The sequence below is a fragment of the Choloepus didactylus genome, chromosome 15, assembly GCF_015220235.1.
Source record: "Choloepus didactylus isolate mChoDid1 chromosome 15, mChoDid1.pri, whole genome shotgun sequence".
Taxonomy (NCBI): Eukaryota; Metazoa; Chordata; class Mammalia; order Pilosa; family Megalonychidae; genus Choloepus; species Choloepus didactylus.
In genome coordinates, this window is record NC_051321.1 from 65942198 (window position 1) to 65961870 (window position 19673).

The window sequence follows — 19673 nt, forward strand, 5'->3', positions numbered from 1 at the left end:
TTGTTTTTCTTTGATACCACCTTCACTTCAATAGGACACATAAACTGTGTCCCTATACTCCTCCATTCCCCCACCTTTATATAGTTGTCTAAAATTACATATTTTACATTGAGTTCAAAACCACTGATTTGTCATTAGAGTTTGTGTATTTTATATCATGTAGGAAGTAAATAGTGGAGTTACAGTTCAAAAATTATTGACTTCTATTTGTATTCCATTGTGGTTGGAGAATGTGCTTTGAGTATACTCAATTTTTTTTTTTTTTTTAATTTATTGAGGCTTGTTTTATGTCCCAGCTTATGGTCCCTTCTGGAGAAAGATCCGTGATCACTAGAGAAAAATGAGTGTCCTGGTGATTTGGGATGTAAGGTACTATATATGTCTGTTAAAATTCTCTCTTTCTTTCTCCTTTCTTTGTTTCTCTGTTGGTAGGGCTCCCTTTAGAATCTGAAGTAGGGCAGGTCTTTTATTGGCAGAGTCTCTCAGCATTTGTTTGTCTGTGAAAAATTTAAGCTCTCCCTCAAATTTGAAGGAGAGTTTTGCTGGATAAAGTATTCTTGGTTGGAAATTTTTCTCTCTCAGAATTTTAAATGTCATGCCACCGCCTTCTCGCCTCCATGGTGGCCACTGAGTAGTCACAACTTAGTCTTATGTTGTTTCCTTTGTATGTGGTGAATTGCTTTTCTCTTGCTGCTTTCAGAACTTGCTCCTTCTCTTCAGTATTTGAGAGTCTGATCAGAATATGTCTCGGAGTGGGTTTATTTGGATTTATTCTATTTGGAGTTTGCTGGGCATTTATGCTTTGTGTATTTATATTGTGTAGAAGGTTTGGGAAGTTTTCCCCAACAAGTTCTTTGAATACTCTTTCTAGACCTTTTACCCTTCTCTTCCCCTTCTGGGACACCAATGAGTCTTAAGTTTGGACATTTTATTTTATCTATCGTATCCCTGAGATCCATTTCGATTTTTTCGATTTTTTTCCCCATTCTTTCTTTTGTTCTTTCATTTTCTGTTCTCTGGACTTCTAGGACACTGAGACGTTGTTCACCTTCCTCTAATCTTGTATTGTGAATATCCAGAGTCTTTTTAATTTGGCCAACAGTTTCTTTTATTTCCATAAGATCTTCTGTTTTTTTATTTACTCTTGCAATGTCTTCTTTATGCTCTTCTAGGGTCTTTTTTATGTCACTTATATTCTGGGCCATGGTCTTCTTGATGTCCTTTAAATCCTTTGCCATGTTTTCGTTCCTCGATTGTAGTTCTTTGATTAATTCTGCCAAGTACTGAGTCTCTTTTGATATCTTGATTTGTGTGTTTGGTATTGGGTTCTCCATATCGTCTGGTTTTATCATATGCATTAAGATTTTCTGTTGTTTTTGGCCTCTTGGCATTTGCTTTGCTTGATAGGGTTGTTTCAAGTTGTAAAAAAAAAAAAAAAGATACCAATCTAATTTTTCAGAAACACATTTTGGTGATGTACACTTTCTCTAACCAGCACATGGCGTCTGTGAGTCACCTATACCCCTCAAGTCAGTTCTCAACCTTGTTCCCACGGTGTGTGGGGAAATGATTCTTGTGGGGTTCAGCTGGAGAACTCAGTTTGGGTGTGTTGCTGGAGCTGTCCGTCCTGAATGTGGGCTGTGTGTATGGGTGGCCAGGGAGGAAGGGCAGCTTTAATATTCAAATCCCCCAGGTTCCCGGAGATTCAAGGCCGCCGCAAGAGTCTGAACCGTCATTTCATTTCAGCCCCAGACCCTCTCTCTCGCTGTCCCACAAACCACCGGACTTGGCGTAGTGTCCCTGGGTTCTCTGAATGGGTCCCCCTCCCAGCCGTGATCTTCCAGGAGCTCTGCTGAGAGAATGCTGTGCTACGTCACAAGTGCGCGCCATCCCTCAAGGGTAGCCCAGGCTGCCGGGCCGTGCAGCAACGCTCTCAGCCTGATGCAAAGATGGCCGAATGGGGTGTCTCAACCCCCCTCTCCTCGCATAGTTCCTCTTTCCCAGCTCTGGGACAACTGGCGGGGCTCTGGGCTGTGGGCACGGCCCTGGGCAGGAGTTTATCCAGCCCTCCTGGGAGCCAGCTGCGAGCCGCAGGGTTTCTTTCAGTTTCCGGCTCTCCCCTCTGTTCCCCTGGCCTCGAGGGTATCTGCAGTGGACTATCCTCCAGGCCAGACACTTGAGAGGCCGGCCCAGCCCCCTTTTGCTGTGTTTTACTGCGTGGTTCTCACTCCCGCAACTGCAGCCGCTCCTGGGTTGTCCCCCCCCCCTTTTTTTTTTAAAGAGCCACTCGGTCTCCAAATGCCAAGCCCTGGCGTCCCCACAATGCTGCGTGGCTGTGGGTCTTCCAGCCAGCTTACTCACTCATTTCAGAATGCAGACTCCCAGTTTCACCAAGTATACGGCCCCTGTGATACTAGCAGACTTCGTCCAGCTGGTGTATTGCTGTAACCAGTATTCTGGGTCACTGTCTGGTTTTTATCTGGTGTTTTTCACGGAGGTGTTTTTTTGCCCTATCTCACCTAGCCGCCATTTTAGTTTCTCCACAGTTAACATTAAGGCCATAAGTGTCCAAGGTAACACATCAGCAATCGGGTACCTTCACTAGAGGATGGCCAATGGTGTCCGGAAAACCTCTGTTAGCTGGGAAGGCACGTGGCTGGCGTCTGCTCCAAAGTTCTGGTTTCAAAATGGCTTTCTCCCAGGACGTTCCTCTCTAGGCTGCAGTTCCTCAAAAATGTCACTCTTAGTTGCACTTGGGATATTTGTCCTCTCTCAGCTTCTCCAGAGCAAGAGTCTGCTTTCAGTGGCCGTCTTCAAACTGTCTCTCATCTGCAGCTCCTGTGCTTTCTTCAAAGTGTCCCTCTTGGCTGTAACAGCTTGCTCCTTCTGTCTGATCTTATATAGTGTGCCAGTAATTTAATTCAGACCCACTCAATGGGCAAGCCAACACCTCCATGGAAATTATCCAATCAGAGTTATCACCCACAGTTGGGTGGGGCACATCTCCATGGAAAAACTCAAAGAATTTCAATCTAATTAACACTGATAGGTCTGCCCACACAAGATTACATCAAAGATAATGGTGTTTGGGGGGACATAATACATTCAAACCAACCCAACCTGTTTTTTGTCCCAGCTTGTGGTCTATCCTAGAGAATGCTACATGAGTACCTGAGAAAAATGTATATCCTGCTGTTTTGGGATGCAGTGCTCTATATATGTCTGTTAGGTCTTTTGCATTTATCATATTATTTAGGTTCCCTGTTTCCTATTGATCCTCTGTTTAGATGTTTTGTCTATCGAAGAGAATGGTGTGTGGAAGTCTCCTGGTATAATTGTAGAGGCATCTATTACTCCCTTTAGTTTTGCCAGTGTTTGCCTCATGTACTTGGGGCACCTTTATTAGGTGCATAAATATTTATGATGGTTATTTTTGGTGAATTGCACCTTTTATTAATATAGTTTTCTTCTTTGTCTGTTATAACATTTTTGCATTTAAAGTATTTTTTCTGATATTAGTATAGCTACCCCAACCTTTTTGGTTACTGCTTGTGTGTAATATCTTTTTCCATCCTTTCACTTTCAGCGTATTTTTTTTTTTGGGTCTAAAATAAGGCTCTTGTAAAGAGCATATAGATTGATTATTCTTCTTCTTTTTTTTGATCCATTCTGCCAATGTGTCTTTTTTTTTTTTATTAAATTCAGTTTTATTGAAATACATTCACACACCATACAATCATCCATGATATACAATCCACTGTCCACAGTATGATAACATAGTTATGCGTTCATCACCACAATCTGTCTCTGAACATTTTCCTTACATCAGAAAGAACCAGAACAAGAATAAAAAATAAAAGTGAAAAAAGAACACCCAAATCATCCCCCCATCCCACCCCATTTGTCCTTTAGTTTTTATCCCCATTCCTCCACTCATCCATACACTAGATAAAGGGGGTGTGATCCACAAGGTCTTCACAATCACACTGTCACCCCTTGTAATCTACATTATTATATAATTGTCTTCAGGAGTCCAGACTGCTGGGTTGGAGTTTGGTAGTTTCAGGTATTTACTTCTAGCTATTCCAATACCCAATTTGTCTTTTGATTCAGGAGTTTAATCCATGAACATTCAGTATTACTGTAAGGGCAGTACTTACTTTGGCCGTTTTATCCTTTGGCTTTTATATGTCAGATCTGTTTTTTCCTCTCTTTCTTTCCTTTTTCGTATAAAAGGATACTTTTTTTTAAAAAATTCAGTTTTACTGAGATATATTCACATACCATATGATCATTCTTGGTGTACAATCAACTGTTCACAGTACCATCATATAGTTGTGCATTTATCACTGCAATCAATTTTTGAACATCTTCCTTACACCAAAAAGAAGAAACATAACAATAAAAAATAAAAGGAATCAAGAACACCCAAATCATTCCAGCCCCCATCCCACCCTGTTTTTCATTTAGTTTTTTTTTTTTTTTAATTTTATCTTGAAATATAGTCACATACCATACAGTCATCCATGGTGTACAATCAACTATTCACAGTACCATCATATAGTTATGCATTCATCACCCCAATCTATTTTTGAACATTTTCCTTACATCAGAAAGAATCAGAATAAGAATGAAAAATAAAAGTAAAAAAGAACACCCAAATCATCCCCCCGTCCCACCCTATTTTTCATTTAGTTTTTGTCCCCATTTTTCTACTCATCCAGCCATACACTGGATAAAAAGAGTGTGCTCCACAAGGTTTTCACAATCACACAGTCACACCATGTAAGCTATATAGTTACACAATTGCCTTCAAGAATCAAGGCTCCTGGGTTGCAATTTGACAGTTTCAGGTGTTTCCTTCTAGCTGTTCCAGTATCTATATAGTGCATAATAATGTCCTCCAGAGTGACCTCTTGACTCCATTTGAAATCTCTCAGCCACTGAAACTTTGTTTCATCTCTCTTCCTTCTTTTGGTCAAGAAGATCTTCTCAATCCCACGATGCCGGGTCCCGATTCTTCCCCAGGAGTCATATCCTGCATTGTGAGGGAGATTTATACCCCTAGGAATCTGATTCCGTGTGTGTGGGGGTAGTGAGTTCATGTGCTGAGCTGGCTTAGCTAGAGAGAGGGCCACATCTGAGCAACAAGGAGGTTCTCTAAGGGAGAGTGTTAGGCACAATTATAAGTAGGCTTAGTAAAAGGATACTTTTATATCCTTACTAATACTCTTCATTTCTATATGCTTCTAAGCCTCTGTCTCCTGTCTTTTCTTTTCAGCCAGCAAACTTCCTTTAGTATTTTTTGTAGGGCTGATCTCTTAACAAATTCTCTCAGCTTCTGTTTATCTGTGAATATTTTAAACTTTTCCTCATTGTTGAAGGATAGCTTTGCTGGACAGAGAATTCTCTTCCAGTATCTTAAATATATCTTATCACTGCCTTCTCACCTCCATGGTATCTGAAGAGAAATCAGCATTGAGTCTTATTTGGCTTCCCTTGTATGTGGTGAATCCCTTTTGCTGCTTTCAGAATTTTTTCCTTCTGTTTGGCATTTGACAGTCTGATTAGTATGTGTCTTGCAGCTGGTCTGTTTGGAGTACATTGGGCTTCTTGGATTTGCATATTTATATCTTTTATAAGGGTTGGGAAATCTTCAACTTTTATTACCTCAAATATTCTTCCTGGCCCTTTTCCATTCCCTTCTTAGACACTGCGTATGTTTGTGTGCTTCATGTTGTCTATCATTTTCCTGGGACCCTGCTCAAAATTTTACATTATTTTCTCCTGTCTTCTACCTTGCTGATCCTTTCTTCTGCCTCTTCAAATCTGCTACTTTGTGTCGCTAGTGTGTTTTTAATTTCACCTACAATGTTTTCATTTCCATAATGTCTGTTATTTTTCTATGTGTTCTTTCAAACTCTTTATGTCCACCTAGTGTTTTCCTAATATCCTTTATCTGTTTATCCATCTCGTTGAATTTGTTTAGATTTGTTTGAACGTGTTTAATTAGTTCAAAATTCTCTGTCTCTTCCAACTTTTCCTTTGACTGGGCCATTTCTTCCTGTGTTTTAGTATGCCTTGTGTTTTTTTTTTGCTGCTGTCTGGTTATCTGATTATTTTGATGGGTATATTCTGAAGGTAAGTTTGTGTCTTGTCTAGGAGTTAGTTGCTGCTTGGGTTTGTATTAGGGCACTGCTTTGACCATTGGTTTATCAGTATTTCCCATTCAAAACAAGACTGGATATCCATGTGGGAGGTGTAGACCAGCTATGGGCCTGGGGTACGGCCTGGAAAGACTCCCAAAAAGCTCTTCTTCCCCCCCCGGAACATTCTGACCTTCCCAGCAGATGGTGATCTTCGGTAACTTATTGCTTCTTTAAAGCAGTTTAAATCACGGAGCCCAGAAGAGTGACCAAGTGGGGCTGAAACTGTGAGGATCCCGCCTTCTCATTTTGCCAGCCAATATCTGGCTCAGTATTGGGCTGTATCCTCCTCTGTAATTGGGGCGGAGGACTCCAGCAGTTGGATCAGGCCACGTGCTGCTGCTTTCTTCAGCGGTGGGGGTGAGCACCAGGAGTTACAATCTCTGTCCATGTTTTCTTACTCTTCATCCCTCACTGACCTGGGCATTGAAATGAATCAACTGGGAACCCCAGTTGATTCAGACAGTTTCTGCCTGGCTACTTGCTGCTTTTCTCTCATTCCCTCCCTAATTCTCCATTTTGGAAGTTCTTCCTTGGGTCCCTTTTGTTCAGCAGGACACTAGGTGTGGACTTGGGTCTCTATGTCTGGATATACGTAGGGCTCTTTTCACTGCTGTGAGTGTTTATAGGCCTTATCCCTGGTGGGAGGTGGGACGGAGGGATCCTGGCTGTTTCCTCTGGGCACTTTCCAACCTGCATGGGACTGAGTGAGGGGGAGGGAAGAGGACCAGCCTGGTCTGGAATGGGACCTGATATTTTTTTCTTTAATTCAGCATTTGTGGGATCCTTCTCTAGTTTCTTATCTTCCTTTCAGAGTTTTAAGCAAGTGAGGTCTGTCGTTTTTTCGCTGAATCCCTGGGGAGGGTTTTTCAGTGAATGTCTTATGTTGCCATGTTGATGAAGTCACTCCTTTAACTAGCTTTTTTACTAGCTTTTTGAATACTTGACCTTGTTAAATGATCAGTAGTACATTAGAGGGCCTGACTGTTAGTAAACATCTGAAGTGTTAATTTCAGATTCTATTTTCAAGTTACTTATTAAAATTCCTTTTGTCCACAGCTTAATTTCTTTTAAGTGCTGATCCTGACTTCCAACCCAAATTTATAGTGAAGTGGCAAAAGTAATAACTCACTTGGAACTGAGGAATTTATATAGTCGGCAGCTTTAAGAAGGAATTGTTTTTCTTTTGCAGTGCTCTTTCATGTGAAAATAATCCTTTCTTGTCAAACTGTTTAGGTATTTCTGAGAAAAATTATTCATTCTATTAATAAGTATTAGCTACACAGCTTGTAAAGAATAAGACAACTTCTTGATAGATTTCTTTAAGGTACAGGGATATTTGGTAATTAAGATGGTAATTGGTTCAAAGTGATACATTAGTGTAATGGAGATTAATTTTTACTGTTCTCTACTTCCATTTATGAAAAATTTTAATTTTAGTTGACTTCCAAAAGGGGCTGGATTGGTCTCTAAAAAGTCTTGAAGTGGTAGCACTGATGCTAAGCCACCTATAGTGAATGCTTATCTATTCTCTATTTCAGAAGAGAACAAAGGCATATATCTTCTGTCTGGGATTTTAGGCATTTACAGTTTAGTTCTTTTAACAAGGAATATTTTTTAATATCTTTAATCAGCATGAATATGGACCTTGTTGTTCTGGCAACAGTTGGAAATTCATCTTGGATAACCATAAGATCTAGCAACAATAATGTACACATACCTTGGTGCTTCACTGTAAATGAACCCTATAAATGGCATATAGTTCATCGATATTACATGTATGTCTTAAACACAATCAAAAAGAACTTCACTTTGAGTTGATCCTGAAGATGCATTATTTGAGACATGTACAGAATATCATCTGTTGAAGAATGAGCTTTGAGACTTTTGTTGGAGCAGTGAATATATTTTACATATAAATTTAGTTTCCCTTCTATTTTCATGGCCTTTTAAATATATTTACCTAGTCTTAAGTATCTCCACACCAATTATTTATTAACAGCAAAGGAAAAAATAATAACTTTACTCTGAAAAACCTGGTAGATCACCTTAACCAAATGATCAAAGTTAGCATTACCAATATTGCGAATAACTAGTATCTTGTACGTCCTAAAAAAATTATATACTGAGAAGGACCAACTTCAGTTCTGTGGTTTTCTTGCAAAAAGTGCATAACCACAGTCTCACTGTGTTAAAATATCAGTCAAATCCAAATCAAGGAACCCAAATCTGCAAAGTAACTAACCTTTATTTTTTTTAAATCAGTGGCTGAAGAATGTTCCAGATTAAAGGAGACTAAAAAGACATAATAATTAAATGTGTGAATGGATATTAGGAGGGAAAAACAGCTATGAAGTACATTATTGGGATAGTTGATGAAATATGAATGTAGACCATGGAATGTTAAATTTCCTGATTTTGGTAATTGTACTGTAATTATGTTAAGAGAATGCCCTTTTTCTTAGGAGATACACATGAAGTGTTTAGAGAGAGGGACACGATGTGTCCAACTTATTCTCCATTGGTTCATGGAATAAAAGTGCTGTGTGTGTGCACACTTGTATGTATATAAAAAGATGATAAAGGAAATGGGCAAAATATAAACATGCTGAATCTGAGTAAAGGTTATACGGTAGTTCCTTGTGCTGTTTTTGCATCTTTTCTGTAAGTATGAAATTATGAAAAATTAAAACTTAACAACAGTGTACTGAGTTGGTGCTAAAAGTCTTTAACCCAGTTCACCATCATAATTTCATTTACGTTTCTGTGCTCCCTTGCAGATTAGCTTTTAAACTAAAATCCTGATTATGCCCTCCAGTGTTGGGAAGGAATAGATAAACTGCATCAGGATTAAAAGCAAGTATGTTTTTAACATCAGTGGGGGTCAAGGAAAATTTTGGAGTTCAGGCAACTAGGTGGGAAAACTGACTGCATTTCTACCTTAATGTTCCATAATGTGCTTTCATAATGCTTTTAAAGAACTGTAAATTTTTGAAATATCAGATATAGCCACATTGAAAAAAAACACCAGACATTTTCAAAAAACCACCTGTCAAGTAGATATTTTTAATATACTTTTTCCCCCCTCTGTGCTTTATTGTTACAAATTAGGGACTAGCTCTAATTATTGTCTGGCTTATGAAACATCTGGGCGTTATGCTTGCTTTATTTGTTGTTTGAATCTAAAGTTCAACTTGTTAGTGTATGTGAAACTTCTCTTAGTATTTTTTTTCTTTCTTAAAATTTTTCTGACTTTGAAAGTTATTAGTTGTCTATTGTTAAAAAACAAAAACCAACAATGAAAGTGAAAGCTATACCAGAAGTAAATGCTGTTAGATATATTTCTGTAGTTCTTAAAAATTGGGATTATACCTGTAAACAATTTTGTTTCCTTCATGTAACATATCATGCACATCTCCACATCATTAAAATTTGTTGACTATTATTTTAAAATTTTCAATAATATTTTATATGGATGTACTATAATTTATTTAATTATTTACCTCCTTGCCTGCGATAATTAATTTTGAAGCAAGTAACTAACTCTTTTTGGTTGCTGATATGGAAAATATAGAAGAGTGAAAAATTTAATTTATATAGTTTACAGATATTAGTAATTGGACCTTTGTTTTATTGGCCCTTGATTTCTAGTTTCTTTTGAAAAGCATTGTTTGGAAGAAAAGACTTTGTCATGTTGCCAATATTTCCTATAGTGAAAAGTAAACATGAAGCATGCTGTTTTATATGAAAAATAGGTTCTGTTAGTTAATCTTTAAACGTTTGGAATTTTACTTTTAATATGAGTGTACTCTCAAGTTAAAAAAAATACAAATTTAAGGTTCCCAATTGTCAGTATATGAACTTAGAGATTTTGAGGTTATATATTTTTGATCAGAAGTATGAGATAAATCATGCTGAAAAATTTAAATCATTCGATATTCTGTTTTTAGGATGAGTGACAGACTTAAGGCAATATGCATTACTTTGAGGGCTAAGAATTATAACAGTATATTCTTGGTTATGAAAAGCTGAAAGTGATCATTTAGGTCAATTCTTGGAATTAGTGGTCACCTCACATTAAAGTTGCTATGATCGGTTATAGAATTGTTTAACTTTCTGACCAGAAAAGACATTTGGATAGTTGAAGTTTTCCCTTTCTTTGATTGAGTCTTTACATATTTCTCCAATTATAAAGAAGAATTCCTTCCTAACAAAGCAGATGCTTTAAGCGTTATGTGTGAGTAACAGGTTCATTAGCGGTTGTATGTGAATAAATTATACCTTCTCTGGTGCTATAAGGTCATCCTGATCTAGGTATGTGGTGGTGTCTCAAATCTTGGAAATGAATACCTGAGATACTTATGTATTGCATTCATCTGGAAGGAATATACTAGTAGGCCCACTCAAAGAACTGTTAACATTTCTTACAATTTCATGTTTTGGCAGGTAAACCTAGCCTTTAAGCAACCTGGAAAGAGGCTAGAGCACCAAGGAATTAGAATTGAATTTGTAGGTCAAATTGGTGAGTTTTAAAATAGTATTATTATTTTTTTTCTGTGAAAACTGAGTGTGAAGAGGGTTGGATTTGGTGCTTAAATAACTGAATTAGAGCTTAGTTTTCTGGAAGGAAGGAACTGATTTTGCATAATAAAAGAGAGGAGTTATTTTATAAACACATGTTTCTTTTAATTGTATTAAATGATCCTGCCTTTGTTACTGGACTTAATTACTAAAAATGAAAGGAGTTATGTAAACTCTACCAGCCTTGAAAAATAATTCTAGCAAATTAATTGACTTACTGAAATTTCCATCTACCTACATTTTTCACCAGCCTTTACTCATAATTACCAACTCCACCTTCATCTTCCCCTTTCTGATTACCCATTCCATTTGTCTTCCTGACCTAGTGTGTGCCTGTATCCAGACTCACCTGTCAACAAAAAATTCTATGTGAAAAGGAAAGGTTTAATTTCTTTTTGACTCAGACCAACTAGTGTACATTTCCATACATGCATTTCAGAGATATTCTTGATTTAGTAGAGTTAAACTGTATGTAAATGTTTTGGTACTGCAGAATCAGAAGAGGGAAAAAAAAGTACATCTTTATAATAAACTCCTTACATAGGGTGGTTTTAAATTTAACTAAGTTTTACTGTACATTTTTAAGGTATCAGGATTGGAAAGGATAGATATTTGTGTGTCCGTTCTGGGTGAAATTGTACTTGAAGGGTAAATTATAGCAATTAAATGGTTAGTTTTAGTGTTTTGTGTGTAATAGTTTTATTAAGGTAATATATCTGCCTAACTGAAAAAAAAAAAAGTTTTTGCCTTGAAGGGAGAAAGTTCAAATTATTGCTGGTAATGTGTTAAAAGAGCTTCATATTGGGAGAGTCCTAATTACATCAAAGGAATGAACTTACTTTAATAATAGAAATTTTCATTGTGTCTATGCTACTTGAATTTTTTATGCTTAGGTGGAAAATAACAAGAAGGATAACGGAATGCATATCAGAGCTCTAGTTTATTAAAGCAGTGTCAAATCCAACTACTTTTTTGGGTAAAAATTATTTGCTTTGGAGGTGGAACTTTGGGTTTTATTGAATGTATGTTAAGTATAATTGATATTTTTGCTTTTTTAAATTCCTTAGAACTTTTCAATGACAAGAGTAACACTCATGAATTTGTAAACCTAGTCAAAGAATTGGCCTTACCTGGAGAACTGACTCAGAGCAGAAGTTACGACTTTGAATTCATGCAAGTTGAAAAACCATATGAATCTTACATTGGTGCCAATGTCCGCTTGAGGTATGAATGTATGTTAGAAACTAAACAAAGTCAAAACCAGAAAGTAATGGCTACTATTGAATGTCTTGTTAGAATTTCCAGTTATGATTGTGGACTGGAGGACTTCAGATTTTTGTAGATTTTGTCAAGTATTTTGGCTAATGCTGATCTGGAGTAATGAGCTTTTTATCATTATAGATTTAGAGAATGCAGTTATGTGATGTTTCAGTCATCTACGTCCCTTATATGAATTGTTCCCTATGTATTTCATTTGTGGTATAAACTGAATTACTCTCTAAACCCATTAGTTTCCCCAGTGTTTACTTCCAAGAATCTCATTTGGTATATGGTTAAGAAATGATGTACAGAACGTAATAACTGCACTGAATTATATATTTGAATGTGATTAAAAGGGGGAAATTTTAGATTGTATGTGTTAACTAGAATAAAAATTTAAAAAAACAAATAGGACTGGACTGTACAACACAAAGAGGGAACGCTAATGACTTAATAGTACAGTTATAATAATCTTTAATCAGCTGTAACAAATGTACCACACTAATACAAGGTGTTAATAATGGGGGTGGTGGTGGTGGTGGTATAGAAACCTGTACTTTCTGCATGATTGTAAATGTACAACTTCTCTTAAAAAAAAAAAGTGATTTAGAGAGATTCCCTTAAGTAGCTTCCCAAACTCATCTGAAAATATGGACACAATTCTTAAAATTCAGTTTTTATCATGGTACATTTTTGTTTAATTAGAATGCCATCAAATAAAGGATGCTGTAAGTTGATCCCAAAGGAGTTTGAGCAGGAAAGAGAAAGCTGAGTTGCTGTTAATATGTGCTTATTTAAAACATCTAGATTTATCACAAGAGATCTAACTTGTCCTCTCCATTAACTTTGTAGGTATTTTCTTAAAGTGACAATAGTAAGAAGACTGACAGACTTGGTAAAAGAGTATGATCTTATTGTTCACCAGCTTGCCACCTATCCTGATGTTAACAACTCTATTAAAATGGAAGTGGGCATTGAAGATTGTCTACATATAGAATTTGAATATAATAAATCAAAGTAAGTACCTCTCACAAACTGACAGCTTTTAAATATGCAGGGAAGATTAACAAATAAGCTTTTCAGGTCCTTGTAAACTGATTGAAGTAAGGATAGAACTGACATTAACAGACCAATGGAATCTGAGCTGAAAAACTTTAGGAGTTTGGTTGGCTTCTGACCTGATGAAGGTGTCTTTCATATTCTATTCCTTGTAAGTCTCTGCTTGGCCACTTTTTGTAGAGGAACTCACCATCTCACAGGAAATGAATCCCATCGTGTCTGTAAAAATTTATCTCACTGGCTTAACCTAATATCAAACTGGCTATCTCTTTCTGACTAGGTTTTCCTTCTATATGTTGCTTTAAAGCTTATTTGTAGAAGGAACAAATAACTGCATTAAAGGTGGTTACATAAGTGAATATCCTTGTTCTCAGGAAATAGACATAGCAGTATTAAATGTTCAAGGAGCATGATATATACAACCTATACTCAAGTGTTCAGAAAATGGATTAATACATTAACTTTGTATGTATTGTAAACCTAGTGTACAATAGTGTACAATAGTCTTTCATCCTTACCTTACAAGATTTTGTAGTGGGCAAGACTTCAATTAAGAAGTACCATAATTTATTTAATTAGTCAATCTTGTTTGTCCACACCGATTATTTAACATATTACTCGTCACTCCTGGGTTTGACTTACTGAAAATATGATACACAAGACTGAAGACAGCCTTAAACCATACTTCTGATAAAATTATCATATAGTTTAAGATCTTAAGACTTGGCACTGGAAGCTTCCCTTTACATTGACATATGCATCAATAAATTCTTAGGATATTGTTTTGAGATCAAGACCTGGGATGAGACTAAGAAATCCTCTGGGAATTGTAGATTTATTACTACATCATTTCAAGCTATGTGGGAAAGGTCTTTGGTTATTAGAAATGAGGACAACTCCTATCTCTTTGTGGCCAAGTGATTTAGGTTAGCCGCACTATTCTGGCACTTAAAATAATAGTGACTTCAAACTCTTCAAAAATTTTTTTTCTTTAAAAAATTTTTATTTTGAAATACTAACAAATTACAGGACTGTTACAAAAATAATACAAATTCCATACAGAGAACTCCAACATACTGCTTCCCCCCAGATACCCAGATCTACTAATTTTAACATTTTGCCATATATGCCATATCATTACATCTATCCATATAGCTGTCTGTCAATGTATTAATCCATTTTCTGAACACTTGAGTATAGGCTGTATATATCATGCTCCTTGAACATTTAACACTGCAATGTCTATTTCCTGAGAACAAGTATATTCACTTATGTAACCACCTTTAATGCAGTTATCAAGTTTATTCCAATTTTTTCATATATCCCCCAAATATCCTTTTTGTGCCTTTTCTCCTCCCTTACTAGATCCCACCCAGGATCAATTTTTTTTTTTAATATTTAAATTAACTTTATTTATCAAATAAAAAAACCATTTCCAAACAAACAAAGCAAAGCAATCGGAGCAACAAATATATATATACATATATATGTATATATGTTTTAATTTTGTGATTATCAGAGCACACTGCCTTTAGGGCACTATGAATGTATTTTTTAAAAAATCTTAGAGTTATTCTTTAAAACTACAATCACACTGCATTGCATTTTTGAGGCTGAACACAATACTTTTTTTAAAAAAAATGTTAACATTAAACACTAAGTTTTATGATTCTCTTTTGTCATTTCTTTTTTTTATCTTCATTTTATTGAGATATATTCACATACCACGCAGTCATACAAAACAAATCATACTTTCGATTGTTCACAGTACCATTACAGTTGTACATTCATCACCTAAATCAATCCCTGACACCTTCATTAGCACGCACACAAAAATAACAAGAATAATAATTAAAGTGAAAAAGAGCAATTGAAGTAAAAAAGAACACTGGGTACCTTTGTCTGTTTGTTTCCTTCCCCTATTTTTCTACTCATCCATCCATAAACTAGACAAAGTGGAGTGTGGTCCTTATGGCTTTCCCAATTCCATTGTCACCCCTCATAAGCTACATTTTTATACAATTGTCTTTGAGATTCATGGGTTCTGGGTTGTAGTTTGATAGTTTCAGGTATCCACCACCAGCTACCCCAATTCTTTAGAACCTAAAAAGGGTTGTCTAAAGTGTGCGTAAGAGTGCCCACCAGAGTGACCTCTCGGCTCCTTTTGGAATCTCTCTGTCACTGAAGCTTATTTCATTTCCTTTCACATCCCCCTTTTGGTCAAGAAGATGTTCTCCGTCCCACGATGCTGGGTCTACATTCCTCCCCAGGAGTCATATTCCACGTTGCCAGGGAGATTCACTCCCCTGGGTGTCTGATCCCACGTAGTGGGGAGGGCAGTGATTTCACCTTTCAAGTTGGCTTAGCTAGAGAGAGAGGGCCACATCTGAGCAACAAAGAGGCATTCGGGAGGGGGCTATTAGGCACAATTATAGGGAGGCCTAGCCTCTCCTTTGCAGCAACTGTCTTCCCAAGGGTAAAACCTATGGTAGAGGGCTCAACCCATCAAACCACCAGTCCCCTATGTCTGTGGTCATGTTAGCAACCATGGAGGTGGGGTAGGCCAATACCCCTGCATTCTCCACAGGCTCCTCAACGGGGCACTACATCTTTTTTTTCTCCTTGTTTTTCTTTTTCTTTTTTTTTTTTTAACTTTCCCTTCTTTTTTAAATCAACTGTATGAAAAAAAAGTTAAAAAGAAAACAAACATACAATAAAAGAACATTACAAAGAGACCATAACAAGGGAGTAAGAAAAAGACAACTAACCTAAGATAACTGCTTAACTTCCAACCTGTTCCTACTTTACCCCAAGAAAGTTACCTAATATAGCAACATTTCTGTGAACTTGTTCCTACTATATCCATCAGAAATTAACAGACCATAGTCATTCCTGGGCATCCCCAGAACGTTAAATAGCTTATCTGTTCTTCTTGGATTATTGTTCCCCCTTCCTTAATTGCTCTCTATTGCTAGTTCCCCTACATTCTACATTATAAACCATTTGTTTTACATTTTTCAAAGTTCACATTAGTGGTAGCATATAATATTTCTCTTTTTGTGCCTGGCTTATTTCGCTCAGCATTATGTCTTCAAGGTTCATCCATGTTGTCATATGTTTCACGAGATCGTTCCTTCTTACTGCCACGTAGTATTCCATCGTGTGTATATACCACATTTTATTTATCCACTCATCTGTTGAAGGACACTTGGGTTGTTTCCATCTCTTGGCAATTGTGAATAATGCTGCTATGAACATTGGCGTGCAGATATCTGTTCGTGTCACTGCTTTCCGAACTTCCGGGTATATACCGAGAAGTGTAATCGCTGGATCGAATGGTAACTCTATATCTAGTTTTCTAAGGAATTGCCAAACTGACTTCCAGAGTGGCTGAACCATTATACAGTCCCACCAACAATGAATAAGAGTTCCAATTTCTCCACATCCCCTCCAGCATTTGTAGTTTCCTGTTTGTTTAATGGCAGCCATTCTAATCGGTGTTAGATGGTATCTCATTGTGGTCTTAATTTGCATCTCTCTAATAGCTAGTGAAGCTGAACATTTTTTCATGTGTTTCTTGGCCATTTGTATTTCCTCTTCAGAGAACTGTCTTTTCATATCTTTTGCCCATTTTATAATTGGGCTGTCTGTACTATTGTCATTGAGTTGTAGGATTTCTTTATATATGCAAGATATCAGTCTTTTGTCAGATACATGGTTTCCAAAAATTTTTTCCCATTGAGTTGGCTGCCTCTTTACCTTTTTGAGAAATTCCTTTGAGGTGCAGAAACTTCTAAGCTTGAGGAGTTCCCATTTATCTATTTTCTCTTTTGTTGCTTGTGCTTTGGGTGTAAAGTCTAGGAAGTGGCCGCCTAATACAAGGTCTTGAAGATGTTTTCCTACATTATCTTCTAGGAGTTTTATGGTACTTTCTTTTATATTGAGATCTTTGGTCCATTTTGAGTAAATTTTTGTGTAGGGGGTGAGGTAGGGGTCCTCTTTCATTCTTTTGGATATGGATATCCAACTCTCCCAGCCCCATTTGTTGAAAAGACCATTATGACTCAGTTCAGTGACTTTGGGGGCCTTATCAAAGATCAGTCGGCCATAGATCTGAGGGTCTATCTCCGAATTCTCAATTCGATTCCATTGATCTATATGTCTATCTTTGTGCCAGTACCATGCTGTTTTGGCAACTGTGGCTTTATAATAAGCTTCCAAGTCAGGGAGTGTAAGTCCTCCCACTTCGTTTTTCTTTTTTAGAGTGTCTTTAGCAATTCGAGGCATCTTCCCTTTCCAAATAAATTTGATAACTAGCTTTTCCAAGTCTGCAAAGTAGGTTGTTGGAATTTTGATTGGGATTGCATTGAATCTGTAGATGAGTTTGGGTAGAATTGACATCTTAATGACATTTAGCCTTCCTATCCATGAACATGGAATATTTTTCCATCTTTTAAGGTCCCCTTCTATTTCTTTTAGTAGAGTTATGTAGTTTTCTTTGTATAGGTCTTTTACATCTTTGGTTAAGTTGATTCCTGGGTACTTGATTTTTTTAGTTGCTATTGAAAATGGTATCTTTTTCTTGAGTGTCTCTTCAGTTTGTTCATTTCTAGCATATAGAAACATTACTGACTTATGTGCATTAATCTTGTATCCCGCTACTTTGCTAAATTTGTTTATTAGCTCTAGTAGCTGTATCGTCGATTTCTCAGGGTTTTCTAGATGTAAGATTATATCATCTGCAAACAATGACACTTTTACTTCTTCTTTTCCAATTTGGATGCCTTTTATTTCTTTGTCTTGCAGGATTGCCCTGGCTAGCACTTCCAGCACAATGTTGAATAACAGTGGTGACAGCGGGTATCCTTGTCTTGTTCCTGATCTTAGAGGGAAGGCTTTCAGTCTCTCACCATTGAGTACTATGCTGGCTGTGGGTTTTTCATATATGCTCTTTATCATGTTGAGGAAGTTTCCTTCAATTCCTACCTTTTGAAGTGTTTTTATCAAAAAGGGATGTTGGATTTTGTCAAATGCTTTTTCAGCATCTATTGAGATGATCAATTGATTTTTCCGTTTCGAACTGTTAATGTGTTGTAATACATTGATTGATTTTCTTATGTTGAACCATCCTTGCATGCCTGGAATGAACCCCACTTGGTCATGGTGTATGATTTTTTTAATGTGTCTTTGGATTCGATTTGCAAGTATTTTGTTGAGGATTTTTGCATCTATATTCATTAGGGAGATTGGCCGGTAGTTTTCCTTTTTTGTAGCATCTTTGCCTGGTTTTGGTATTAGATTGATGTTAGCTTCATAAAATGAGTTAGGTAGTGTTCCATTTTCTTCAATGTTTTGAAAGAGTTTGAGTAAGATTGGTGTCAGTTCTTTCTGGAAAGTTTGGTAGAATTCCCCTGTGAAGCCATCTGGCCCTGGGCATTTATTTGTGGGAAGATTTTTGATGACTGATTGGATCTCTTTGCTTGTGATGGGTTGGTTGAGGTCTTCTATTTCTTCTCTGGTCAGTCTAGGTTGTTCATATGTTTCCAGGAAATTGTCCATTTCCTCTACATTATCCAGTTTGTTGCCATACAGTTGTATCCTCTTATAATTTTTTAAATTTCTTCAGGATCTGCAGTTATGTCACCTTTTTCATTCATTATTTTGTTTATATGGGTCTTCTCTCTTTTTGATTTTGTCAGTCTAGCTAGGGGCTTGTCAATCTTGTTGATCTTCTCAAAGAACCAACTTTTGGTGATATTTATCCTCTCTATTGTTTTTTTGTTCTCTATGTCATTTATTTCTGCTTTAATCCTTGTTATTTCTTTTCTTCTACTTGGTTTAGGATTGGTTTGCTGTTCATTTTCTAGCTTCTTCAGTTGATCCATTAGTTCTTTGATTTTGGCTCTTTCTTCCTTTTTAATATATGCGTTTAGTGCTATAAATTTCCCCCTTAGCACTGCTTTTGCTGCATCCCATAGATTTTGGTATGTTGTGTTCTCATTTTCATTCGTCTTTATATATTTAGCAATTTCTCTTGGTATTTCTTCTTTAACCCACTGATTGTTTAGGAGTGTGTTGTTTAACCTCCAGGTACTTGTGAATTTTCTAAGTCTCTGATGGTTATTGACTTCTAATTGTATTCCATTGTGGTCAGAGAATGTGCTTTGAATAATTTCAATCTTTTTAAATTTATTGAGGCTTGTTTTATGTCCCAGCATATGATCTATTCTGGAAAAAGTTCCGTGAGCACTAGAGAAGTATGTGTATCCTGGTGATTTGGGATGTAATGTCCTGTATATGTCTGTTAAATCTAATTCATTTATCAGATTGTTTAGGTTTTCAATTTCCTTATTGGTCTTCTGTGTGGTTGATCTATCTATAGGAGAGAGTGCTGTGTTGAAGTCTCCCACAATTATTGTGGAAACATCAATTGCTTCCTTTAGTTTTGCCAGTGTTTCTCTCATGTATTTTGTGGCACCTTGATTGGGTGCATAGACATTTACGATTGTTATTTCTGGGCAGTCAGGGAGGAGGGATGGCTCTAACAATCAAATCTCCCTGGTGATC

At 36.8% G+C, this 19673-nt stretch overlaps 1 protein-coding gene and 1 long non-coding RNA gene across 6 annotated transcripts in view; one reads left to right on the top strand and one right to left on the bottom strand.

Annotated features, from left to right (window-relative positions):
• VPS26A (VPS26, retromer complex component A) overlaps positions 1-19673 on the top strand; it is a 44719-nt gene that overhangs the window by 13067 nt on the left and 11979 nt on the right. For 2 of the 5 annotated variants that reach the window (XM_037804627.1, XM_037804626.1), the window contains exons 3-5: positions 10653-10728; positions 11855-12011; positions 12900-13064. In XM_037804627.1, coding sequence (XP_037660555.1) covers positions 10653-10728; positions 11855-12011; positions 12900-13064 — 398 coding nt within the window. Of the gene's footprint in view, positions 1-9032; positions 9122-10652; positions 10729-11854; positions 12012-12899; positions 13065-19673 lie in introns of those variants that run through there. The other 3 variants (XM_037804629.1, XM_037804628.1, XM_037804630.1) reach the window with 3 other exon arrangements.
• The window catches only part of LOC119510348, a 31511-nt gene continuing 27247 nt past the window's right edge, over positions 15410-19673 (bottom strand). The window contains exon 4 of the long non-coding RNA XR_005211884.1: positions 15410-15472. This is a non-coding gene — a long non-coding RNA (uncharacterized LOC119510348). The remainder of the gene's footprint in view (positions 15473-19673) is intronic.